Raw genomic sequence first — 25,865 nt, 5'->3', positions numbered from 1 at the left:
TGAGCGCCAGGAAACAAACTGATCGGCTAGCTCTTTACGATTTCCAGTTCGCCGACTTTTCATCGACGTGAGACATCTTTCGCCTGTTGAATAAGGTCAGCAAACTTTGAAAGCTTTTATTCGCCGTTTCTATCCCTTACCAATCAAAGACAACTTGCTGAGCTCGATCATGTATAGTTTCTGCTGTCGCGTAATGGGCGAGAATAAGTGCATGTATGAAGTTGTGGAGCCGGCCTCATCCCAATCATCTTCTGTTAAGAGTCCAGTCACACAGTCACTACTGTCAAACATCCTCATGTTCCTCAGGCCCGTGAGAGACATCGATATGTCGCGAACCTTGAAGGAATAGTTTAGTCGAAATTGGAACCAGCTCGTCAAGAGCCCGGAACGTAGACTCACATATAATGCCCACCATATCCGTCGGCACAGTTTCCGAGTTTGTGAATCGATATCATTCGAAATATTGCTGTAAGGGCAGGAACTTGTAGTTAGCCGTGAATCTTCGGAAGATCAGAGTAACACACGCACTTTTGATGTAGGCCCATGTTCACGGCGATCCGCCCTGCATTTTCGAGCCAGTACCGAAAGTCCTTGTCTAGGGGAATAGAAAAAGCGACGGTACCAAGGATAAGAGAGCTCTGGAGTATCCTCAATTGGCTTTTTTCATATCCCAAGTCATACAAGAGACCCGCTCGGTTAAGAAACTCCCTCTGAGCCGTCACTCGGTTCTCGAAACCACAATTTTTGAGGAGCTCCAGGGGCGCAAACTGGGCAGCACATGCGAATATCGCTTGCATCAAGAGCGGTGGTGCGTTTTCTCTTCCGTACAATTTGGCAAACTCGAGTCGATCGAATACCGGCGCATAAGGGTAGCATGACTCAAAGTATACCTTTACCAACTGATCGCTATCCACAGTAAGATGTTATTATCATCTGTCTGCTTGTAGGGCAGTGCAGTGCTTGTCAGGAAAAAGAGACGTACCGAAAAGGCTTAGGCGGAAGTGCAAAGGCTCCCTTTTTGTCAAGGAACGCGAGCTCGATATCGTCTAAAGGCGGTCGTCCAGTTTCCTCCATAGTCTGACCTCGCCTCCTCCCCAAGTCACCTCCATGGACCAGAGGATGGGCCTTTGTAAGACGACGTATCTCCGTGTCGCCAATGAGGCCCCCCAAAACGGTGAAATAGTGCATGCTACTGGGGTACTCAATGAGGTCCTTGCTTGGCCCGGACACGGTGATTACGTCCTCCGAAAGAGGCGGTGCTGGGAGAACTGTAGGTACATCATATTGCCCTTGCAAAACACTTTGCCGCTCTTCGGCAGTTTCGGCCCCAATTAAGGTGGAATTCTGGAATTGGGTTCATTTCACTGTTAACATATTCTCACGATCTTGGTGTCTCCTGGCAGCTTCTGGTAAGTTTGAGGCTTACCTGCGAATTGTCCAATGGAACGAAGTGGGAAAAGGCTTCTGAGGGGGATTCACTGGGCGATAGAACTTGGTTTTGCGAGACAGAAGAGGTTCTCTGATGTATCCCTCGCCGCCGACTAGACTCGAGAGTAAGTAAGCCGTCTGTGAGAATGGTAAACGGAACGAATGATGATCGTCCTACGTTCTGGGTTTCCTGCTGACGCGCACGCAACGATCAACACAGTTGCGCTCCACGCATCTACGACAAGGTAATCCCGTCTCTGCAGCATCACAGCGGACCTTCCGACTATGACATGGCACACAAGCCTTACTCAATGTCATTGTCTTCCAGATCGGAGCGTCAGGCGTGGAGCGGTGTTTGAGGTGGGATGTTCCCGAGAAGAACCAATTGCTCGGGAATAACGCAGTCAAAGTTCCGGATGGAGACGCAGGATTTTATCGGGATTATGTCTCGGCTTTTCGGGCTTTCGTGGCGGCACGATTTCCCCAGACTTCGGCTTCAATCCGCAAGGCGCTAACCGAATATGGACATGCTCCGTTGGAAACCGCATCCCTAAGCAATGCAGCAACACAGACGTCAATCCCAGCAGCACTGGCAGACAAATAATTGTTCTGTATCTTCCCCTCCTTGTCCATCTTCTTGCAGAAATATTCCGTAGTGTTGACTAGGCAAAGCCTTCTGTTGGCTAAGCTAAACGCCGAAAGGCCGATGTTCGAATTCAAATATCGACGGAAGAACCGAGGTGTCCATTATGAAATGGGTATCTTTGAAGACTGCTTGCAAATGTCATAATTCTTTTACGTTAAAAGTGCTCTCCCCGAGATTGCGTATCTTGTCGCCTTAACTCCCTACGGTTTAACCTCGAGCTACTCGGAAGATGGAGAAGCTGTCAGGAATTACACGCGGAGCAGAACTGGAAGCCGAAGAAGAGCCAAAGTCTATTCCGTATTGGAGAGTTCTTCTCGACCATAGCGCAATCACACAGGAGGTACGAAATTGGCCATACGAAGGCAGTGGAACCGCAGACGACCCCTTCATTGTCGACTGGATCGAAAATGACCCCAGAAACCCAATGAACCTTCCGGTGCTAGCCAAGTGGACATTGGTGATCATACTCTCGTTTAGCACCATGGCAGTATCACTGGTCTCCTCCGGCTATGTCGGTGCATTGCCGCAAATTATAGAGGAATTTGAGGTGAGCGATATCACGGCTATCCTGGGAGTATCGCTGTATGTTCTCGGCTTTGCTCTAGGTCCTATATTATGGGCTCCATTCAGCGAAGTCTATGGTCGGCAGCAGGTCTTGTTCTTCACTTATGGCGCCATGACTTTCTTTAACGTGGGGGCCATCTTCTCTCAAAACATGGAAACTCTCCTGATCATGCGGTTGTTTGCGGGAACATTCGGGGCCTCTCCTTTGACAAACACCGGGGGCGTTATCGCGGATACCTTCCCTGCGTCAGAGCGTGGAATGGCTGTGAACCTCTTCGCGATCGCCCCATTCATGGGACCAGCATTAGGCCCTATTGTTGGTGGATTCCTGGGCGAGTCCGACGGCTGGAGATGGGTGTTGATTCTCATGGCCGTCTTCTGTGCTCTGTGTTGGGGTTTGTGCACACTTCTAGTGCCTGAAACCTTCGCTCCCATCCTATTGCGTAAGCGGGCAGACAGGCTCAGTCGAGACACTGGAAAGGTCTATGTCTGCCACTTTGATATCGCCAAAGGTCGGCCGGGCCTGATCGAGGACCTCAAAATCTCCGTGACGCGGCCGTGGCTACTTCTATTCCGGGAGCCCATCGTTCTTATTCTGACAATCTACATGTCGATTGTTTACGGTGAGTATACCCATCACGGAGGGATACTCCTTGCTAAACGCGCGCCAGGAACAAAGCTAACATTTGTGCAACAGGAACCCTCTACTTACTTTTTGCTGCCTTCCCCTTTGTTTACCAGAAAGCTCGCGGATGGGACCAAGGATTCACTGGACTCGCCTTCATGGGGGTCCTCGTCGGCTTGGTGGCTGGAGTCATCTACAATATCCTCGATAACTCTCGCTACACTCGCCTCCTCGAGCAGTCCGGCAGGCCCCTTCCAGAATCTCGCCTACCCCCAATGATGATTGGTGCCGTGGCTCTGCCAGTAGGTTTATTCTGGTTTGCCTGGGCGAATTCCCCATCGATTCATTGGATGTCCAGCATCGCAGCCGGAGCACTTTTCGGTTTTGCATTCGCTCTCGTGTTCGTTTCTGGGAAAAATTATCTCGTCGACTCCTACACCCTCTTTTCTGCTTCGGCAGTGGCTTCTACGGTCATAATAAGATCATTATGCGCGATGGCATTCCCGTTATTTACGCCTTACATGTATCAGAACCTAGGAATCCACTGGGCCAGCTCAATACCGGCCTTCTTATCCCTTTTGTGTGCACCTTTCCCATTTTTGTTTTACAAATACGGACCATCGATCAGAAAGCGATGCAAATATTCAAAGGAGGCTCAGCTCTTCCTTGAACGAGGCGGTCTGCAATCCAGCGGAGAGGAGTGCTCCATGTCTGAGAATGATGACACCGAGACACCACGAAAAAGGCCTTCGGAACAGGTAGAGATGGCATAGTAGGCGGGGATAAAGGCGGATAGGAGAATGCATGGGGCTGTGCTATGTGTGCTAGGGTATATTGGTGAAGCGAGGGGCTCTTCCATATTGGGTCCACCTTCCCCGACCTACTCGTCACGTTGTGTTCACCCGGATATTCTGAAAATTAACGGAGATAGAGAAAAGAAATAGAACTTTGATTTGTACGTCATACTCTAGTCCATGCTCTAGTCTACAAGGAACATAGCGATGACTTGTCGACGAGCACCCAACCCTCCCTGATCGAGCTATCCGCATCAAGCGATTCAATCTCACCTAAGGGCTTCTTCCTATCATTTCCATCTCCAGGGCGGGGATATTTAACTATGTGCTCCACCGCCCAAATCAGAGCTTTATCCAAAACTGGGGGTATTCTGCCTTCGCCTTTGAGTGTCCCCAACCCGGCAATTCTAAAGAGTCGTTCTAGATACTCGAACGTCTCCCCTGTATCCCAGGCAATGTCGTGAAACTTTAGTCTTTGAGCTCTGGTGCGTTCCTCTCTTTCCTTTTCCCATCTCACTTGCTCCTCCAATGGTGGCAGTGGGGTGGCATTCCTTCCCGAGAATAGTCTTGCCAGGGCAATGCTTTGATACTCGAAGCTCCGAAATGTGAGCGCACGAGGCAAACCCACAATTCCAAGCGTAGGGAAGTCCTGGAAAAAGCTATGCCAGTAGCTCTTGATCAGCTTTCCAGCCCTGTAGTCGTAGAGTGGGCGTCCATTAGCCTCCACGTCCCAGAACGGGTAAGACGGTTTATATCCGGTGCAGTAAATGACGGTATCAACGCCATCCAGATATGTACCGTCGTCAAACACAATGCGGCCGTTCGGGAGATACTCCTTCACGATGGGTTTCCACTCGATTCCCTTGGGCGGCTCGTCCCCGTCCCACCTGGATTTGGACCTTCGCGATTGATAAAGTGGCGACTTGGCGTATGCCACCAGTTCGCTGGACAGATCGTGACCCGAAGCGGAATTTCCGATAATCAGAATCTTCTTATCAGTGTAGATACGCGGTTCGCGGTAAAGTTTTGAGTGAACAACACGACCAGGGAACTTCTCCAAGTATTTTTCCAGTCCCGCGACGGAGGGTATCTATGGACGTCAGCTCACTCAGCCTAAAACGCGCCATTTGAAGAAACGGCAAGATGCTGGGAAAGAGTTTCACGCACATAGGGAATTGAATAATGTCCATTTGCAAGAATCACGGCGTCGAACTCTTCTTCCCACCAGATGTCGACATGTGTGGCGGGTTCATATTTGCGCAAGACCAATCTCCACCTATCCTCCCCGCCTTTCGATGAAGGCTGGATTCTCGTCAGCTTCTCAACGGTAGTGTTGAGTACCAAATACGAGTCCGTCTTGTGGATAGAGAAATAGTTTTCGATGTATTGTCGGGGTACCCAGTAGGGAGCAAAGGGTCCGTATGCGAACCTGGCATCCGAAAAGGACATGGCTATATCGGGCACATTCGTGCTGCCTTTGCTGTTAGCCGCTTGGGAGGAAAGTCCAAGGTGAACGGAGATTTTTTTCCACGCCCTACGTTAGAGATTTGTAAATCGGCGTTGAGGAGAACCGTTCTTGGCGGTTCGGGGGGGTGGTTCGTGGTAGGCTCTCGGGGATAGACAGAGGCGGGTCGATATCCGGAGGCAAGCCTCCTGGCCGAGGAGGGGGGGCTTTTCTGGGATCCGCATCGTAGATCCTTCAAAGTTCAATGCTCTGTTAGCCGATCGCCTTGGTCGATGCGAAGGGCGAGATAGCCGAGTCGACTTGCCATGTCCCGCCTGGCGTCTCTCGCCTCTCAAACACCCGGATCCGTTCAAAATAGTTTTCCGCCTTGAATGCTGCCGCCGTGATGGCGCCTATCGTAGTCACATCTTAGATTGTACGTTCAAGACAGCTCGCCGTCGTCTTTACAATACCTGCGGCCCCGGCACCAATGATGGCTACAGATTTTATACTCATTTTCCCTGAGTATTGCCAATGTCGTTACAAAAGCTTCGAGGTGTACAATTCATCCTGATGGCTTGGTCTTCTCCGAACAATCCGGGTACCGCCGGACAGCAGGTAGGAATCGGTCATTCGCCATCGCCATCGGATATTTCACCATCACCGCGTCACGTGTAGCCGCAAACGTGGCCGAAAACTGTGAGTGAATGGACGACAGGCCCTTTTTTTTTTTTTTTTTTTTTTATCTTTTGTCTATGAAATCGTTTTGTAAGTGAGTCCTTACGCCATTTTATTAGAGTCAATGTACAAGATCCACTTCCCCCATATTTGTCCTACTGTCATGCTCAATATTCTCACGTCTTGACACACCGCCCAACACGAACTCTTCGAGGCTCGGAATGATCAAAAAATCTAGATCGAGAAGCCCTATGGAAGAATAAGGGGAAGGGAAGCAAAAAAAACACTCGTGGGAAAGAGAGAGTAGTGTGGACGCAGCTAGAACATGATCTGCAAGCTTAATAAAGGGCTACTCGCGCCTACTAACAGTTCTCCCGAGTACACGAAGCTAGGTGATCCATGCTTTCATATATTTCGAACGAGAATATATATCCACTTCAGGGATTCTGGCACTGACCCATACTGAATCTAGCACCTTATTAGGAAGCCCTTTGCCGAGCTACTGTCTCTCCAAGTTTGACGCTTACCATATCTCTGACATGGGTTCACTATATCCTCGTCATCACCGTGAAGTATCTTGCATTCGATAATCTCATCCTAGCGTAAATATCTCTCGCGTCATAATAGATATGTGTTCGTAATTTTTGGCCCTGACCGGAGGCTCGTCACGCGTTTCGTCGAGCTGGATATTCAAAGGTCCCAGGGCCAGAAGCAATGACCCTCCGAAGTCGGAGACCATGATTTGTAGTTGTCGAATAACAGAGGGTTCCGCACAGGATAATCCGCCCATACGATCCGTTTACCGTATAGGTCGGACGCACCTTCGGCGAAGTCGGGCACCATCATTCACCGGCTTTCTTCCTTGGACACACCGTAATGAACTCCCTCAATCACCTCACTCCCGTTCTAGCCTGAGTAAGATTACGTGGGTGGTGGTGGCGTGATCCACGACCTTCAGTCCGAATGGCATGGTGACGAGGGATTAGTGCCCCAAACCGTCTGAGATTCCGACCTCACACTTGGCACTTCGGCCAGCGGCGATTGGAAGACGTTCGTATTTAATGCCGCCTTCCCAGACGGAGAGTCCTTTCAGCTCCGTTCCTTTTTGGTTGTCGTATTCCGTATAGGTAATGTCACAGTTGACCTGCCAGAGCCTCGGCTTTGTTGGTGAATGGGTTCACGTGCAGCCGTGCTTTACTGCGGTCATAGATGGCGTTTGCTTCCCTCGAGAGGTGTCTCCGAGATAAGCCACGTGTGAAGCCGGTCATGATTCATTTTCCACGTCTCATACTCCAGCCATTTGAGGGAGGTATTCGTTCTATGCTTGTGCCCTCTTCAGTTTCATTATAGTATTCTACTGCCCTTTCACGAAGTTTGGAAGAGAGAACAAAGGAAAACGGATAAACGAGAGGTGCGAGTTACACTGGAAAGAGGACATGAGCAGGTTTAACTAAAGCAGCACATCATCAGAATAGTACTGCGTATTTGTGAGTCCAGGCAAGACGTGCCTCGCCTGAGATACTCATATTACCTTGGACAACCTCCCGGGCATGGAAATGGAGGAGAGTTTTAGCCATTGATGTATCGGAGGATCCCCGATCGGCACTCGGCATTCGGAGCTAGAGCCAAGCAGAACTGCCGGAGAGCGTAACCGGACCAATTTGGACAAAGGGGTCCACACTTCCCCGCAACCCATGTGTGCCAAGGTCGTATTCGCAGTACAGGTAAGGCAAGGATCAGGGATAAAGTGGTCTCGAGCCCACGACCCAACAGCAAAGCTCAACCGATTTCTAAGCAAATTGGGTGGGAAGAAATTTTCTGGACGTCCTTGTTTCTCCCCAGCGCAGTTAAAGGTCCTAAAGGTCGCTGTAACACCAAGTTTTCGCTTTGGAGGCGGTCTTATATGAATGGAACAGCCTATAGCCTATATTGCACTGCTGCGTCGGTTACCAACGAAGAACGGCCCATGACAGCTAATGGCATTTTGTAACAGCAGTCCTAAGGGTGGATTGTTGGTTTAGCATCCGTCATGGGGGAGGACGAGGAAAAGAAAGCCGTCCCGGCCGAGCCACGACCCTCTGATGATGTCGAGATCACACCCATTCCCGAGGTTTTCAGCGATGAGATTCCGGATGGCGGTTTGGTGGCTTGGCTCCAAGTGGCAGGGGCATTTGCCCTCTTCTTCAATTCATGGTGAGTTAATTGAGTTGCTTCCTTTTTTTTTTTTAATTCTTCTTATTATTACTGATTTTTTTTTTTTTTTTTTTTTTTTTTCCTCCTTTTCCTTTTCTGCTTTTTCGCTTTCTACTGTTTTGCCGCTTGAACGGTATGCATCGGCGAACGGAAAATGCGAGAGAACAGGAAAAAGGCCGAAGAATTATACTAACACACGCAAGGGGCATTGCGAATACGTTTGGAGTGTATCAGACGTATTATGAGACACATTTCCTGAGTTCCTCAACACCCGATGCTATTGCCTGGATTGGGTCTCTTCAATCGTTTCTTCTCCTCGCAGGTGGGCTTGTGTCCGGTCCTCTATTTGACGGTGGCTGGTTCAGAGCCACGATAGCTTTCGGATCAATCGCCGTCTGTTTCGGCTTTATGATGATGAGTCTTGCTACACAATACTGGCAGATCATCCTTGCTCAAGGTTTCTGCATTGGTCTCGGTGCCGGGTGTATGGTCGTGCCATCCCTCTCGATCCTGCCACAGTATTTCCTCAAGAAACGTGCTCTTGTGACCGGCTTCACCGTCTGTGGCAGCAGTCTTGGTGGAGTAATCTACCCGCTCATCTTCCAAGGCTTGATCGACAATGTAGGCTTCGGCTGGACGAATAGAATTCTCGGCTTCATATCTATTATAACATGCTCCTTCTCCGTGGCCGTCATGCGGCTCCGTGCAAAGCCGCGCAAAGTTCGATCGCCCTTCGATCCTAAGGCTTTCCGGGAGCCTGCGTACCTTTTCTATTGCTTCGCCATGTTCTGCAGCAACTTCGGCTTCTTCCCGCCAATCTTTTATCTGCAGACCTATGCTCTGGGCCACGGCCTGACGAACACAAACATAGCCCTCAAGCTCGTCGCTATTCTCAACGCTGCCTCCATTCTCGGTCGTCTAGCACCATCTCCAGCAGTTGGCCTCATCGGCCCTATCAACACGATGATAGTAGTTATTGCCATGGCCAGTACCGTGGCGTTCACATGGATCGCAGTCCACACGGGAGCGGGCAATATCGTCTTCGCCGTCATGTACGGCTTCACTTCCGGTGGCATCGTGTCTCTACCCGCCGTCGTCCTGGCTTCCATTACGGAGGACCTCAGTTTTATGGGTTCACGATTAGGCACTTCCAACTTCTGCAATGCCATCGCCTCTCTGTGCGGTCCCCCCCTTGCCGGCGCCATTCTCAGATCGACAGGAAAATATCTCGGTGTCCAGCTCTTTTCAGGCTTCCTCCTTCTAGGAGCGTGCCTCTTTTTCGTGGTAACTAGGTTCGCAAGAGTAGGGTTCAGGCTAGCAGTCAATGTCTAAAGTCATCTCGGGTTTGCGCGAAACTAACTCATCTAACTGTTCTACCATACTTGGTCCAGCGAGGGATATATCACATATCGGATCTAAAGCTGGCCCTACTGAGTAATTGTTCGCTTTACCTGCATTACTTCTTCTATCTCTGTCAAGATGAGCCGTTCCCTGAGCCTGGGGGCTTGGGCCGAGCTTGGGTTGCCCCGCTGATAGAAAACAAAAACAAAAACAATGAACAGTAAAGAAATGAAAATAATAATGATAATTAAGAGGAAATTTAAATCTGTGACCTTTCCAAGCCTTCCATTGTAAGTGCTAGAGCCGACTTGAAGCCAACCTTAAGGCGCAGTGAGCAAAACAGATCTCACCATGAATAAAACTTTGCCGTGGGTAGACATAGTATGCACTTCACCCGGCCTAATGAAAAAGGGGAGAAACATACGGCGCCAAGCTTAGCAGACTCGGAGGTGAACATAGAGGTTCATAAATTGTGGAAGAAACTGCTACATACTACCCACAAGTATAGTGGACACATAAAGCAAACATCGTGGCGCAGCTGATTGGCTTTGTATGGCCCACGCCGGCCATGGGGACGGATCAACCGCACGGAACTAGACAGTCAGACCACCGATTATTATACATAAATGTAACAGAAAGGCTCCGAGCCCATCTGGTCGTTGAGTTCTCCTAGAGTGCGGGGACCAGCAGTCCACTTGAGGTCTACCACGGTCTTTTGGGCATCCGCGTTCGTCATTCTGGAGAAGCTAATACCAGGGATGGCCTGAAGGCGGTTCTCAGGGTCCTGCATCTGCCACAGCCACCAAAGACGGTCGAGAGCGGCGTGGTGCATCCAGAAAGTTGGGTCTCCGGGAGAAGCGTAGAAGTCCTGGTGTATTACTGTGTCAGTTTGCTTACGAGAAGTAAGGGACGGCTTGAGGAGAGGGAGCGTGAAATATTAGAACACTTACACCACCAGGATCGCCACCAGTGATATAGTGGCCGCCGGAGTGAAGACCCCACGGGAACTCATCACCTCGGAGGTACGGCTGCCCAAGGTAACGATTATAAAACGAATCCACGTCGGGGTAGTCCATAACCAGAGAGTAGGAGTGGTTCGCGTCTGCACCCGCTGCGGAAAACTTGTTGAGATCACGGCGGAGACATCGGGGATTCGAGCCAAGCCCATCAGCCCGAGGATTTCTAGGGAGGTCGTTGAGCACGGTTCCGAGGGGACCGAGGCTCACAACCATACTGATGCATTTTGTCAGCGTAAGTTTGCTACGACATAGAGTGAAGATAGCACGAGATGAGACTTACTCGGCGAAGGGACCCTCAGTGACACAGCCACCACCGCCGGCAGCAGGGATGACGTTGTACGGGCGTGGATAGGGCATTACAACACCACCGTACGTGGCAGGCGCGCCATTGCCTCCCATGCTGGTGGCGTTTCCATTGAACAGAGGAGAGGTGATCGGATCTTGGTGTCGCTGGTAGTTCATATAAGGCTGATATCCCTTGTACCCACATTCGTCTCTCAGGGCTTGCTCGTAAGCCCAGATGTAGTACCTGTGGCTAGCGAAAAGGTTCGTCTATCCCGGCGTTAGCGGAGATACCTGAGTCTTGATGGGCCCTAGGTAGATTACCTACAGGGGCATGAAGAACGGGGATTCCCGTGACATGGGTAGCAACGAAGTCATCGTATCGGTTGAGGACACCAGGGACTTGCTCCTGGGCCTTGGGAGGTAGCTTCATGAGGCACTGGACGGCCTGGATGTAATCCTTGCGCTCGTCGATGGTCAAATCCGCCCTGGATATGAAAGAGTTGGTCACCGGGCCATTTTCCATTCATGGGTACTCCATATTTTCAAACTTACCATTCCTTCCTCTGCACGGCATTCTCAAGCGTACACTTCGAGCCCGTCTTTTCTACCCATTCGGCAATCTTGGGGAATGTCTCATCTGCCAGCTGGTCCACAATATCCCTCTCGTAGTCCCCGTTTCGCCATCTGTTTCATGCCGACTTGTTAATGACAAGAGTAGCCTCGGCATGATGCCAGCGAAGCAAAAGGAGAGGGGTATTCTAACTTACACGTCAAGAGTGGAAAATCTCTTCTTAATGGTACTGGCCTGCGCACCGAGGAGCGGCGCCGCAAGCACGAGGGCCCAAGCAGAACGCATCGTGGATGGTCTTCTCTAGTCTGCACCTGACTTGACAGTCTATCGTGATGACTTGACGGCAGAGGGGCGAAAAAGAACTCCCGCGTTTTTCGAACTTTTTTATGTGGAATGATCTCTCCTTTTGAATAAAGGGAGTCTTATAGCCAGAGAGATCCCGACCGCATAATGAACCGGGCTTCGACGGCTATCTGACATTTTTTTTTTAAGTGAGTGGCAATATCCAGACACTACGAAGCCTCATCTGCAAACCACCTATGATCGATTCTAGATTTAATTGTCGTCAGAAAAACACTTAACAGTGGCCCAATGGAAGCGCTCCGAATGCCCGCGGGTCGGTAAAATGCGTGGAAGATTCCTCGTTGACAGTTATACCCGGGTCGTTTATATGAATCAGATGCCGGGGTCGGCCAATCGGCTCCTTGGGATAGTTGATGCCATCGCCAAGTTTCCCCACCAAGACAGTCGTTTGCCCAGGGTGACCTGGGTCCGTCATCCAAATGAAGTGCAGACTAGATGGATGGCTGTCTGTTTGCGAGGCCGGGACTTGGTCTTGGCATCCAAAGTCCATTGTTCTACGGGAGAACACAATGTTGCCGTCTCCCCCAAGGTGCGGTTGATTCCGGGCAGAGCGGGAATAAGGATGCCGACTGGGCCCCCTACATTAATTAACTGATTAGACACCTTTGGCAGCTGAGGATCTTGTGGTCATAAGAAGCAGTGTCTACGTAAGTTGGTTCTCAGTGTAATAACTTCCTATTTTGCCTAATTAATCCTGCTGCGGTGGTCCTTGTATATCCTGTCAGTGGGCGAGGAAGAAGAAAAGAAGGAAAAAAAAGACAAGGGGGTCTTCTCAGGAGTGACATCTCTTTTCTTGCACCAAAGGAAACCCTCTGTCCTCATGCCGGTGGTCGCTAGGTGTGGGGGCGTTTAGAAGAGAAATGTAGTCAGAGAAGCGTATCACGAATTGCTTTCCCATCAATTGGTAGACATTTTTTTTTTTTTTTTTTTTTTTTTTTTTTTTTGGGCCGGGTTGCCGGTCTCGCCGGCCTTCCTGAGCGGACTCTCTCCATGCTTCCAGACTCCCGTGACCACTTTGCCCGGTGGCTCAGTCAATAAGGCCATAGAGCGACACAATCTTCAGAGGTCTGAACCCTCTTCAACATTATTCCCCACCTTTGGGGAAGACTCGGTTACAGACAATTCATGTTTCTCTTTTTGCCTCCTCAGGTCATCGGAGGAAAAATGCGCCCTACATCGGCGAATGACCCTCGCCGCATTATTCTCCTCCAAAGACTGGAAGTAATTTGATGGCAGATCTGCGAGCCGTTCTTAAGCCTTGGGTGATTATAACACCATAAGCTCGATTAGAGCATGGCGTGAATTTTGAATGCTAGGTGACCGAACTGGGAGAGAAAATCCTAAGGCCAGGAATATGAGGTTAGGAGTCAGAACCTCTCATCGGATTCTCATGGCGGCTACACAATGAATGTATCTAGATGGAATGTGAATTTCATTGAAATACATGTCCCGCAGTATCTTCGATCTAATATCATCGTCACTCTGTTTAGCAAAAGTGTTGAATTGTCTACGAATCATACTGATTTCGTTTCCTTTTACTTCTTCGTTTTTCGCCCTGCCGTTCATAATCTTCCCCTCTACTTCGTACATAGGTATTTTTCTCTTAGAGATCACATGTTGCGGGGAAGGTACCCAATCCTCGTTGAAAGACCGACCTCGTTGAAACCTTGAGCCATGTGGGCGAAGTCGTAGCGCTGATTGGGACGAGACTGGACTGATTGAAGCGCTTCCACTGAGATCCGTCAGCTCTTCCGCGCAGCAATCCGTAAGAAGCTGAGATTGAAAAATACAGGCCAAATTTAATTTCTTTTCGAAGGAAATTTAGTACACCCACAGCTTTGTGTCAGAGTTGGCTATATCGACGACAGCAACAACCTATCCAGCAGATCATCTGACTTCCGTAGCGAACATGTCTCGCCATGAACGAGTGCCTCGTCGTTACCGACTCGATAACCAGAGTCGGGCAGGACATGATGGAATCGGACACCCGTCGATTACACTCTTCTCAGAAGACAACGTCTTTCCTTCATCCTTCAAGTTCACTTTTGACACGATCCGTGACAATGTATTTCGGCTATGCTTCACCTCGGATACTCATCCCTTGCCCCCATACCCAAGCGTAAAGCCGCCCAGCGTGGTTTTGGCGGAGACGCCAAAGATTGACTTCAACTTAGACCGCCAAACAAAGACGATCAAAACCGGCAAAGCTGAGGCCCTTGTTGAGTGGTCAAGCACCCCTATCGTGTGTCTGAAGCTCACTGGTGGTCACGAACCGATTTACGAAGACCTCTCCTTCCGCTCTTACGTGGTCGATGGGCCCGGGATAGCGCACTATTCCAAATACAAAAAGCACACGCTTCATGTCGGGCTAGGCGAGAAGGCGGCGCCAATGGACCTTTCCGGCCGTCACTTTTCCATTACTGCCAGTGATACTTTCGGCTACGATGCATATCTCACCGATCCTCTATACAAACACATCCCTCTTCTCATAAACATTACTCGCCACGGTTGCGTTGGGGTTTTCTCTACGACTCATGCGCGGGCTACTTGGAGCATCGGTTCGGAAATTGATGGCCTTTGGGGCCACTTCAAGGCCTACAGACAAGCGTACGGGGGGCTTGAGGAATATCTGATCGTCGGAAAGAAAGTGGAGGAGATCGTACGGACATACGCCGAGATCGCGGGTTTCCCGCTCCTCGTACCTCGGTACATGATGGGATATGTCGGCGGCGGTATGAAGTACAGTATGCAGGATCAGCCGCGAGCAGCCGATGCCATCTTACGGTTTCTATCAGAGTGCGAGGAGAAAGACATTCCCATCTCAGCGTTTCAGATGAGCAGCGGGTATACGGTAGCGGAAACCGAACCTAAAACGCGCAACGTCTTTACGTGGAACCGCCACCGCTTCCCAGATCCAAGAGTATTTACGAGGGAGTGTCTCCGACGGGGAGTCAGACTACTAGCCAACATCAAACCATACGTCCTAGCGAACCATCCCGAGTACAAAAAGCTGGTCGACGCCGGTGCGCTCTTCTACGATCCAGTCACAAAGAGCAGTGCCGTTGCTCGCCTATGGAGTGCCGGCGGTGGAGAGAGCGGCGAAGGTGGCCACATCGATTTCACCAGCAAGACCGGCTTTGAGTGGTGGTACAACGGCTGTCGAGCCTTGAAAGAAGTCGGAATCGATGCCATGTGGAATGACAACAACGAGTATAATATTCCGAGCGACGACTGGGTTTGCGCACTTGAGACGGTGGTAGCTGGCGAGGCCCAAAAGGCGAGCGAGCGGTATGTGGGACGATGGGGCCGGGCTCTACACACGGAGTTGATGGCAAAAAGCTCTCATGATGCGTGCGTCGACCATGCGCCTGATGAGAGACCCGTCGTACTAACCCGCAGTGCTACGGCGGGAACAATGAGGTACGCCTCTTGCTCGTGGGGTGGGGATAATGTTACCAGCTGGGAGAGCATGAAAGGTGGTAATGCCTTGGCTCTGAATGCCGGATTCTCTCTCCTCCAGGTTAGTATCTCGTTCCAGCAGTCCAATAAAACGGTGTTCTTAAAAACAAATTCTAACGCTATGGTACCGCAGTGCTATGGGCACGATATTGGTGGTAGGTATTGGGAAATAAAGCCTCCAGAGATCAACGTTGTGCGCAGTGCTGACTATCAAACTCAAGGGTTCGAGGGCCCGCAGCCGTCTCCTGAGCTTCTTGTTCGTTGGGTTCAACTCGGAATCCATTCTCCGCGCTTCGCTATAAACTGCTACAAGACATCGGTCGATGATAACCTGGTTGGAGAGGTAATAGAGCCGTGGATGTATCCTAGTATAACCCCGATCATCCGTACCTCCATCAAGCGACGTTACGAGCTCATACCATACACATACTCTTTGTCTCTGAAGTCTCATCTAACCGCCGTTCCACCACAAAAATGGACCGGCTGGGGCTACGAATCAGACCCGGAAGTCTGGGGCAAGGAGATTACCAACGGCGAGACACAATACTGGCTCGGCGACGCGCTCTTAATTGCTGGGGTTTACGAGCCAGGAAAGACCAGTGCCCGGGTTTACCTCCCAAAGAACACTGAACATTCCGCCATAGATTGGGGTTTTCTCAATACGAACGCGCCGTATCAACATTTGCCATCTGGACAATGGCATACCGTAACTTCAGCCTGGTACGATTCTATCCCGGTTCTGGCGAAATGCGGGACAGCTGTACCCGTAGGAAAGAATAGGGTAACGACATGCCGTCGAGGAATCCAGGAAGATGAAGACGAGTTTCCGGGTATGGAGAAAGACGACTGGAGAGGTTTGGAAATCTTCCCGCCGCCGAAATGTTTTGGTCGCAGTGTAGAACTTTCCTCGATTCCGAACGGGTCTTTTACCTTCGAAAACAGCTGGATGGAAGATGATGGGATTAGCGCTCAGTCCAAGCTCGATATATGCACCGTCCGGGTTGCCTATACCATCAGCAGTGTTCCTGGAGACGGTATCATAGTGAAGGTGGCCGTCGAGAAGACCAAAAGTTGGGAGCCCCTTTGGCTTGCTCATGGGCTGGATGTAATTCTTCCAGTCGGAGAGGAGCGAAGTGTAAGATCCATCGAAGGGGGGGCGACGGTGGCAGAACGGGACCGTGACATTAAGGGACGGAGAGTATGGAATATCTCCGTGCTGAAAGTAACCTAAAGAGTAGAGCTTCGAGGGACATGGCGGTAGGTCTTGAAGTAGATAAGACTATCTTTAAGCCCTATTATCTGCAACTCCTAGCATTCCTCTCTCGTTGACCATTAAGCTTGGGCTCCTGAACACAAAGTCCGGGAGGAACCATGCCCTGCAGAGCTGCAGGGAGAGTGAGTTTTCCTTTCAGATCGGTGAATGGCTGGTTTCGCACATGCTGGGGCAGGCTTCGCACGCGATAAATTATCTATTAGGCACGAGCATTGGGTCAAGCGTTGGGTCGCAGCCCCAGCGCCAGGATCTCATTGCCAATTCGATAGTGTGATTAGGGCCCCAATCTCTCACCATGCAGGACTCGAGGAATCACAGCCACTTAAATTCAGGACCGGTAAAGAAGGCGAGCAGGGCTCTTTCGCTGTCCACCCACCCAACATCCACCCCATCAAATTCGGGCTAATAATACCCCCTCCCCCTCATCTCCTTTCTTCAGCTGACAGGCCGCCGGAAATGATAATTCCGTGGCGATCGAAGCGAGTCGATAGCTCAATGCAACTTTTCTGTTAATTATTGCGCAGCCTGGTCACCGAAAGCCAGCCACCATCATCCTAAAATGGTCACGGAGGGTCGGGTCGGTCGCTTGTACCGGCTACAAAGCTGCAAAGCATGGTGGCTTTCTCGATCACGAGCCTGCTGTCTTATCCAGCTCGCGTTGAGCTGAACAGAAAAAAAATCACACAGCGAGACACCTTCTCACTCGATACCACTTTCCCCGCTGGTGGTGCCTGCAAACCGTCACGACATGGCAACAACGGACCTCCATCTCCAAGTCTCCCGCCCACGGGCCAGGACATACAGTAATGAGCATGTGCCTCCGTACCGTTACAGAACTTTAACGAATCCCACTCAGTCCCTGCGCTTCTTAAGGTTGAAACGGGCGAAGGTGGGGGTATGAAATCATTGATTGCGAGCTTGTCACGCTGGACCTCTTCGATGAAGATGGAGGGATCTCCAACGCCATCCGCAACGAGAAATACTCCGCATTATCATGGTGTTGGGGCAGCGACGACACCCTAAAGCACGAGATTTACATTCATGAGGGAAATGACGTCTTCTCCCTAGGAGTACGCAAGAACTTGTATGACGCGCTTCTTGCCCTACGGCGCACAAACAAGAACATAACGCTTTGGGTAGATGCCGTCTGCATCAACCAGAACGCCTTTTTCGAGCGCAACCACCAGATCCAGCTGATGAGCCTCATTTATGGCTTGGCTGAGAGTGTTCTTGTGTGGCTCGGTGAGGCCGACGATGACAGTAAGGCGGCGATGCGTTTTATCCGCGAAAAGATGCTCCAGCTTTCGCAATTTGACGAGTGCTTTAAGGAGGATGCAGCTCCGAAGTGGCGGTCATTCCTGAACTTCATGAGGAGGCCGTGGTTCTCAAGGAGCTGGATTATCCAGGAGATCGCGCTTGCACGAGACGCCAAGGTTATTTGTGGAAGACAAGATAGCGACCGCATCCAATGGGACGACTTTGCGGACGCGGTTCAACTCTTTGTCGACATCGAAACGAGCTCCCATCGCATTTCCAATCTCATCCAGAAACGCACCGACTTCCACAACAAACCCCGTACGTTTGAGGACGTGTCCTCGCTTCCAGCCGCCATCCTTGTCGAAGCGACGAGGAGTCTCTTTGGGAAGTATGACGCAGGCCTCGACCGTGGCACTCAGCGAGAACCCGTCATGAAGCTAGAGTATCTTGCCTGGCACTTTTCTGTCTTCGAGGTCACCGTACCACATGACAGTATATATGCGCTTCTATCCATCTCCAGCGATGCAGTCCCTGCTGGCGCAAGGAAGAGTCCAGAGGCGACGGATTCGAACGAGCCGGTGCCCAATGCCCCGACGAATACAGACATCTTGAAGAAGTACAAATCCGAATTAATCGAGTGGACCGTTTCGCATTCTCGGAGAACGCACGCCCGTCAATTCACGGTCGATTACGAGGAAGATTACGTGGAGGCGTGTCGCGAGTTTGTTGAATTTTGCATACACAATGCGGATCCCTCTCGCGCCCTGGACATCCTATGCCGGCCGTGGTCACAACCGCAAGAGAAGATAGGTAAATATATGGGCAAGAAAAGACGACTAACAGATTTGCCGTCGTGGGTCTGTCAGGTCACAGGGTCCTCGCATGTCGTTCATCCATTCCACAGTCATGGGAACCACGAGCCCATCATCAGCAGGAGAAATGCTGACAGCCTTGTAGGGTCCCCCACCCTCAGTGCCAGGAACTACAGTGCCACGGGAAGAAAGCCAGTCGCTTCCCGATTTTTGAGGTTCGATAGTCCCAAGTCGCCCGACTACTATAACATGTTCGTTTTTGGGTTCGAGCTCGATGAGATTGAAGAGGTGCAGGATGCTTCGCAGGGAGGCCACGTCCCAATTGAATGGGCACGTGCATGCGGGTGGACGAGTGTGGACCAGCAGGCTCCAGAAGAATTTTGGCGCACTTTAGTAGCGGATCGGGGATGGTTATCTGCCACACCGCCCAAGTACTTCTCCCGCGCTTGCCAGGAAGCATTCAGATCAGCATTCTATACGGGGTACCTACGGCCCAGTGACCACATCAGCCACGGCCACTCGTCTGTTCTTGCAGACTTTTGCCGTCGGGTTGAAGTGGTGGTGTGGAACAGGGCACTTGTAAAGACGAAAAGCAACCGAATCGGGCTTGTGCCAAAGGGCGTGCAAAAAGGAGACCTTGTCTCAATCTTGTACGGGTGCAGCGTTCCCGTTATCTTGCGCAGGTTCAAGAAAAATGCCACCGAGTACGAAAGAGAGAAGATGGAGAAGGATAAGGAAAAGAAGGAGAAGTGGGCCTACCACGCCAAGAATTTCATATCGGCAATTGAGCGTCGCAGGACGCGGAGGAGGGAATCAAATGCTCAGACGGCTCTGTCTCCCATATCCCCAAGGGCGCAGGCATTCTTCTCAGACTCGGTACCGACAAAGTCTGCTAGATCCCATTCTTCTATGTCGCCATCCAAAGCGCCCATGAAACCCCCAAAGCCAGACAGGCTACTATCTGAGAGATCTGCTGTTGTCGACTTCGATAGTTACGACTCGGACCCATTTTCAGCATTAACTCCCACCCAACATTATCACCTATTCAAAGGCGAGTGTTATATACACGGAATGATGGACGGCCAAGCTATTCAGTATCGAGAGAAGAGTGGTATCCAGAATTCACTTTTTGAGATTCGGTAACCGCTTAGAGGAAAGCAAAAGGAAAGATGAAGGCAGAAAGAGCTAGTGGGATTCGGCAGGTGTATCTTACGGAGTACATGGATCCCATACAAGTGAGGGGACAGATACTCTTAAGAGTGTGGCAATTTTACAACGCATGATCACGCAGGCCGTGGCAATTTCGTGGAACCATTCTTAGGTGTACCTCAAAATCACGAAAACCGTATTTCTGACGTAGCCTCGGAACTATACAATGATCATGCGTAGATATGTAAGTCGATCATGTCCGCACATCATCATAGGACTGGTTGGTATACTATGGCTATTAACGAGCCCCCGGTGGGAAGAAAAACTTCTGAGAATGGCGGGGGTGCATTCGCTTTTCACTATTGTACTCTCGATGGAGATTAACACCAATTAAATCTGGTAAGATGGCCGAGCGGTCTAAGGCGCCAGGTTAAGGTTAGCTTAACGTGAATTCCTGGTCCAGGAAACTGGGCGTGAGTTCGAATCTCACTCTTATCACGAACATTTATTTTTGTTTTGGTTTCTTCTTCTCTTTTTGTCTACAGAAACGCTCCATTTGGGCACACACACAGTGAATCAAGAGGTCTCCCCCCTCTCTTTTTTTTTTTTTTTTCCCCTTCCTGATTTCAGTCAAGCTTACCTGGGGCGACTGTGACTTACGCTAATAATCCCGAGGGGGAGCCCCGGTAGGAGTGATCCCGTCCGCAGCCCCTCATAGGATGCGGTAGGGTATATGTGGTGGCGAAGTTCGGAATCATGTTCGTTTCTTGTTTATTTAGAGCCCTATTCACTATCCTCGTAAATTTTAATTCCAAGTAGAAGCAATCCTGCCCTGAACCTCGCCTGCCGAGCGGCGGGGAAAAGCAGCAAGTAAACTATTGTTTGTACGGAAGGTTCATGGAATTTTCCTTGAACTTTCGCCTCACCACGTCATACTAAATCTACGTTGCGCTACCTCCGGGCCTTCATCCCTTGCTTATACTTTGGATAATCGTGTCCAGGCACTGGAGAAGACCTTGGGCTTGCCACCATAGCGTTTAGACACCATGGCCTAGTCGATCTGTGCTATATCGTGATTATGTTTGACGGGAAACGAGACGCGACGATTACTCAACTCTTCTCATTCTTCTGAGGCGCACTCAAGTTGAAACGGAAACTACCTGTCAAATGCGGTGAATTGTCTGGGAGGTCCATGAAACACCACAAGGCTCTGCTCGAGCCCTAACCCCTAGGATACAGTCGGGGCCCAGGGCCGACAAAGTATCTCGTCTATGCATCCATGTATGTGTCCGATGTGGTGATATGAGCTCAACAAGCGATTCTTGCGATATTAACTTTGTTGTGGGTGTCTTGCGAGATTTACTTTTTGGTCGTAGAGCGATTGGTTAAGGCGACCCCGCCATCATAGAATTGCCACGATTCACTGTGTTCCAAGATTCTAGTTGCTCCGCATGTGTCTTATTTTCAGGACATCAACGCAGAGTGAGGAAGTGCAACGCGGATACGGTTGGACCAATCTACGAAGTAATGAGGACTGAATATCCCTGCCACGTACACGCCTCTTTGCATACCACCATATCTGCAGTTCTACATCAATCTGGGCACAACACGGGCTTTCAGGTTTGAAGTACATATGTACAAGCTACCTCGTAGACGCGAGATATCCCAAGACTGTCGAACGCGGGGAAATAAGGCGGGGAGGGGGACGAAAATTGACCCCGCCCTCTTTTTGTTGCCTCGAGATCATCCACGAGTTCCCAGCTTGGACGTATCTATATCCGCAGAATAGTCCCGGGAAATAAATGCATCTCGTCATTTAACCGACTTCATATATTGCCCTCGCTGGAATAAGTTTCGTGTATTATCTGCTAGTAATATACAGTCCGGGAGGGATATAACTGCTTTGTAGAGCTGTCCCCCGTGCGTTTATTTTGGGATTCTGGGACCTCGGTGATGCCTTTGGATCCGCTTTCCCCTCGATTTGTAAACTGCCAGCCCCTCGGTCGTCTTTTATTGCCAGCGCTTTGATCCGATCAGGATGGTTTCGCCAAGGGTGAACCTGGTAGTTTTACTCTCATGTGGCCTGGCTAGAGGCCTAGCGCCAATGGCCTCCCGGTTCAACGGGGAAGGTGGTATCGATAGTCCAGTTGCTCCCAGACAATCGGAAACCACTTGTTTGGCCTCAGATGCCCTCCAGAGTGCGAGTGCGTCAACAGGGCAAGAGGAAGGCACTCCGGGAGCCCTGCTTGGTCAAGTCGACTCCGAGGTGTAACTTCTACCTATTTTACCAGCGTGCATTTTCCTTCTTGAATAACACTAACTTTTGCCTAGTGACGGTGCCAACTTTATCAACTTTTGCGCAGGCCAGGAACTGACAAACGGCAGGCAGGTCGCTACGGGATCTTGCAACGGGATACCGATGGGAAAGATTCCCGCCGCTGCCAACATGATCGGTTCCATCATTGTTCATCCTCAACCCGGCGACAAATTACCTGCCAATGAAAATTTTAACATTTCTATCCAGACCTTACACCTCCGAGCTGGTTTCCAAGCGAACCCGTCCTCGAGCTATTATGCCGCCCCGCAAAATTTGGACGAGAATGGAGACGTTATCGGACACTGTCACGTTACAATCCAGGACATCGGATCATTGCGAGCCACGAAGGCTCCTGATCCTCTGGATTTTGCATACTTTACCGTGGTCAACAACGAAGGTAATGGCGACGGGCTGCTCCAGACTGCTGTGATCGGTGGGCTTCCGGCTGGGGCCTATCGTATTTGCACGATGATCGTTTCTCGAAACCACCAGCCTGTGATCATGCCAGTTGGACAACGGGGAGCACAGGATGACTGCACGAGATTTCTCGTTATTGAGGAATGAGTCTGGCGATAGAGAGCATATTTCTTGGAAAACATCGCGAAGGGATAATGGTAGTTCGTGGTCGATGACGATTTAGTTGGCTTTTCATGATCTCCATCTTGGCCTGGACAAGGTTAGTCGCCGAACACAGCACTGCTGGATGCCCGAGCACCGGACGAAAAAGAGGGCGAAGAGAAAACGAAAAGAGGGCAGAAAAGTTATAGAAATAATATAGAAAAAAAAAAGTATATCCAAACAAAACTGTAACGTATAAAAAAACAATATAGTGGTCCTGATCGTCGAAATCCAAAAGCTCCCTTTTACAAAACTAAAATCGCCCTCCATGAAAACAGCATGTTCGCGACAACCTAATCGGAGTTGCGGTTGCGTCGCAAATCCGCTCTTGCCTCTGGGTCGGTCCGCCGACATTTTTTCCCCCCCATCCTTTCGTTTTTACGCGGCTAGAATCATCAAGCCCTACGCCTTCACCCTTTTCGCCTGCGGCGTTGAGCCCACCCCTCGCCGTTTCTTCGCGCCACCAATCGCTTCTTTACCTCCCCTCCGTGCCCAATACGCCTCCAACTCCTGCGGTGCAATTTTTGAAATCTTGCTCTCGGACTCCCAGCTCGGGACGTCGGATCCCACCCAGGTCACACACACCTCCACCGCGCCCGACTTCGGTTTGACGCGATGGTCTTTAATATCAAAGACGTGCCACAGTCCCTGGTCACGCATTTGAGCCTCCCTGCCGCCTTCGATACTGCGCCAGTACTCAAACAACGCTGCTGGAGCATCCTGCTGAATTGTTTCTTCAGCTTCCCAGGTGAACGCCTCCTCATCGGAGCCGCGGGGAACATCCCAGCTGATGCACAGATCGAACAGGTTAGGTGAGGCAGCTGAGATGCGATGGTTGACGATGGCCTTGAACTCCTGGGGCTGTTCTGATTGGGTGTGGTCCTTGGTGGTGTCCTTGACGCCGTCGTGGTTATTAGTAGTAGCATTACTAACTTCGGCCCGCGGCTTGGGTGATGCGACTTTGCGTGGGATGTTACGACGCGGGGTGAAGGTTGCCTGACGTTCACGTTGTGGTGGCTTTGAGACGGGGCTGAAAGGCGGGGACCAGAGAGAGCGGGTGGCAACCACGTCTTTGTCGGCTGTGCTGGGCCGCGCCTGGTTGTCATCTTGGGCGTCGCGGGGCGCTGCATTATCTTCGGCCCAAGTGGGAGTTGGCTCTTTAATCTCGGGTTCATCAACCTCGGGGTTTGTCATAGGTGGCGATTGGGCAGCGGCGGGCACTGATCCCCGATTAATGTTTTAGCTTTGCCAAGGTGGGCGTGGACGAATACGGGAGACGCGGGATATAGTCTAGGACAAGACAGGGGGGAAAGGGGGGGACGGAAAAAAAAATTGGAAGAAAGAAAAGAAAAGGGGGAAAGAAGGAACGGTAAGGCAAAAGAAAATCGATGGACGATAGAACAAGTCATCGCGTAAAATGAAGTGAGATGAAAAAACGTACCATTCTCGGGCTGAGCAGGGTTTTTCCTCCGCGATACCCTCACGGTCGAGGCACGCCTGGCCTGAGGCGGCTTGGTTGGGTTTGCGGTCGCTGTCGCTGGCGCAGGCGCAGGCGCAGCAGGCGTTGTGGAAGGATCAAGGCCTTTTTGTGATTGTCGCCGGGATGCATCGCGGCTAGAGAGTGGCTTCCTCACAAACTTGCGTTGGGCCATGGCGCGAGCGATGGGGTGGCGAACGATATGTTGAGTGGAGTTGATGCTGGGGTTGTTGTTGTTGGATGCAAAGATGAAAGGTTTAAGTGTTATGGTCGAAACTGGATGACGAACGACTAATAACAACGGGTCCACGGAGAATTAAACAATTTTTCGGGGGGGAGGGTGTGAGGGAGCCTGAGAGAGAGAACAAATGGACTCAACTTTGTGCTGCGTCTTGTCTGCGGCGAGGGCAAGTACAAGCAGGACTGAGCGAGGTAAAATAATAATAATAACACTCCTGTAATAATAAAAAAGAAAAAAAATACTCTCTGCTGATTGCTGGTGCTAGTTGCGCACGGGCCATCCAGCTGTTCCCTATTTTGACACTAAACCAAAAACAAACCTCCCTATTTCAATATTTCCCTTGTTATTGTCCAATCGAGGAACCGCAACATGCAACATGATGCGGCAGGCGGTCTCAGCCCAGGTAGGCGTGGTGTTGTGTTGGGCTGGTCGCGCGATGGACGTAGGACGTTTGTCGATACGATGCGTCTTTTTTAAGGCTAGATACTATCGGCGTATATGAGTTTCTCTGGGAATGATGGCCGTGGATTGTTCGCCCAATGACTTTTGCTCTATGATATCCAGCAAGGATACATTTGGCGATGGTTACATACTTGTTCACCCCCTGCGTGGCTTTTGGGCAGGGAGGGGAGAGCTAGCCAAGAGCCAAGGAATGTAATCACCGCCAATGAGGAATGTTTGCAGACAACCCTCAAATACTAGAGATGCCTCCTCTCCGATGTGAAAAACTGAGCGCATCTGGCCACCCGCGCCTTCCAGTCATTTTCCAGGGAGAATGGCCATTTTCTAACTAATAAGTTTCGATTCAAGTCCTCCACAGTGGCACACCGATCGCCCTAGCTTCGGTCCGATGAGGCCCTGTTTCAAGAGTAGCGAATGCATCGAGTCAAACCACATTCACGGATGCTCTATCGCACTAGGCATACCTAATATCATCACCTCTGTATATCCAACGTTACGGATACTAACATGACGCGTTCCTTAATTGCCTGATCATCGACCGAGTGATCCGTTTGCCGAGTTGGGTACTCGCGAAGTTCAAGTGGACCACTTCGCTACGTCCGAAAGGTAAAATCCATTTCACGGAGGCATCCTGCGTATGTAGAGAAGCATCCAAGGATAGAGGAAAGAAAACAACGAAGCTCAGAGATAAAATTTGCAATCCTTTTATCTCGAAGACAGAAATAGAATAAATAAATGTCCATACGTATACTTCGTGTGGTGTGAACAGCTCATACTACGGAAACTAGACAAGGTTGCCAGCTTGGGGCTTAAACCCAGAGTGGAAGGACCACGAAGAATTCCGTTTAT

The 25,865-nt window shown here is 50.5% G+C and overlaps 6 protein-coding genes and 1 pseudogene across 6 annotated transcripts; 4 read left to right on the top strand and 3 right to left on the bottom strand.

The window, feature by feature from the left end:
* Nucleotides 1-2,303: 2,303 nt before the first annotated feature.
* SAPIO_CDS2489 lies at nucleotides 2,304-3,542 on the top strand (annotated as a pseudogene; the record flags this gene model as incomplete).
* Nucleotides 3,543-4,247: 705 nt separating this feature from the next.
* On the bottom strand, nucleotides 4,248-5,506 carry SAPIO_CDS2488 (putative Dimethylaniline monooxygenase; the record flags this gene model as incomplete). Its single annotated transcript, XM_016785488.1, has 2 exons — nucleotides 4,248-5,147; nucleotides 5,225-5,506. 2 exons carry the CDS (start codon nucleotides 5,504-5,506, stop codon nucleotides 4,248-4,250), a joined length of 1,182 nt encoding a protein of 393 aa, XP_016644864.1.
* A 2,702-nt stretch (nucleotides 5,507-8,208) lies between these two features.
* Nucleotides 8,209-9,704, top strand: SAPIO_CDS2487 (Uncharacterized protein; the record flags this gene model as incomplete). Its single annotated transcript, XM_016785487.1, has 2 exons — nucleotides 8,209-8,372; nucleotides 8,576-9,704. 2 exons carry the CDS (start codon nucleotides 8,209-8,211, stop codon nucleotides 9,702-9,704), a joined length of 1,293 nt encoding a protein of 430 aa, XP_016644863.1.
* A 625-nt stretch (nucleotides 9,705-10,329) lies between these two features.
* SAPIO_CDS2486 (uncharacterized protein) lies at nucleotides 10,330-11,873 on the bottom strand (the record flags this gene model as incomplete). Its single annotated transcript, XM_016785486.1, has 6 exons — nucleotides 10,330-10,581; nucleotides 10,664-10,946; nucleotides 11,013-11,284; nucleotides 11,343-11,502; nucleotides 11,570-11,701; nucleotides 11,785-11,873. The coding sequence occupies 6 exons, from the start codon at nucleotides 11,871-11,873 to the stop codon at nucleotides 10,330-10,332; spliced, it is 1,188 nt and encodes a 395-aa protein (XP_016644862.1).
* A 1,987-nt stretch (nucleotides 11,874-13,860) lies between these two features.
* SAPIO_CDS2485 (uncharacterized protein) lies at nucleotides 13,861-19,895 on the top strand (the record flags this gene model as incomplete). Its single annotated transcript, XM_016785485.1, has 7 exons — nucleotides 13,861-15,239; nucleotides 15,351-15,471; nucleotides 15,544-15,666; nucleotides 15,856-16,545; nucleotides 17,518-17,578; nucleotides 17,629-18,750; nucleotides 18,898-19,895. 7 exons carry the CDS (start codon nucleotides 13,861-13,863, stop codon nucleotides 19,893-19,895), a joined length of 4,494 nt encoding a protein of 1,497 aa, XP_016644861.1.
* A 2,110-nt stretch (nucleotides 19,896-22,005) lies between these two features.
* SAPIO_CDS2484 (Uncharacterized protein) lies at nucleotides 22,006-22,782 on the top strand (the record flags this gene model as incomplete). Its single annotated transcript, XM_016785484.1, has 2 exons — nucleotides 22,006-22,169; nucleotides 22,233-22,782. 2 exons carry the CDS (start codon nucleotides 22,006-22,008, stop codon nucleotides 22,780-22,782), a joined length of 714 nt encoding a protein of 237 aa, XP_016644860.1.
* Nucleotides 22,783-23,238: 456 nt separating this feature from the next.
* Nucleotides 23,239-24,488, bottom strand: SAPIO_CDS2483 (uncharacterized protein; the record flags this gene model as incomplete). Its single annotated transcript, XM_016785483.1, has 2 exons — nucleotides 23,239-24,056; nucleotides 24,278-24,488. The coding sequence occupies 2 exons, from the start codon at nucleotides 24,486-24,488 to the stop codon at nucleotides 23,239-23,241; spliced, it is 1,029 nt and encodes a 342-aa protein (XP_016644859.1).
* Nucleotides 24,489-25,865: the final 1,377 nt, after the last annotated feature.

This window comes from Scedosporium apiospermum (genome assembly GCF_000732125.1).
Source record: "Scedosporium apiospermum strain IHEM 14462 chromosome Unknown SEQ_SAPIO_0086, whole genome shotgun sequence".
In the NCBI taxonomy this organism is placed as follows: domain Eukaryota; kingdom Fungi; phylum Ascomycota; class Sordariomycetes; order Microascales; family Microascaceae; genus Scedosporium; species Scedosporium apiospermum.
The sequence above is the reverse complement of the archived record's forward strand: the minus strand, read 5'-3'. Positions and strand labels throughout refer to the sequence as shown.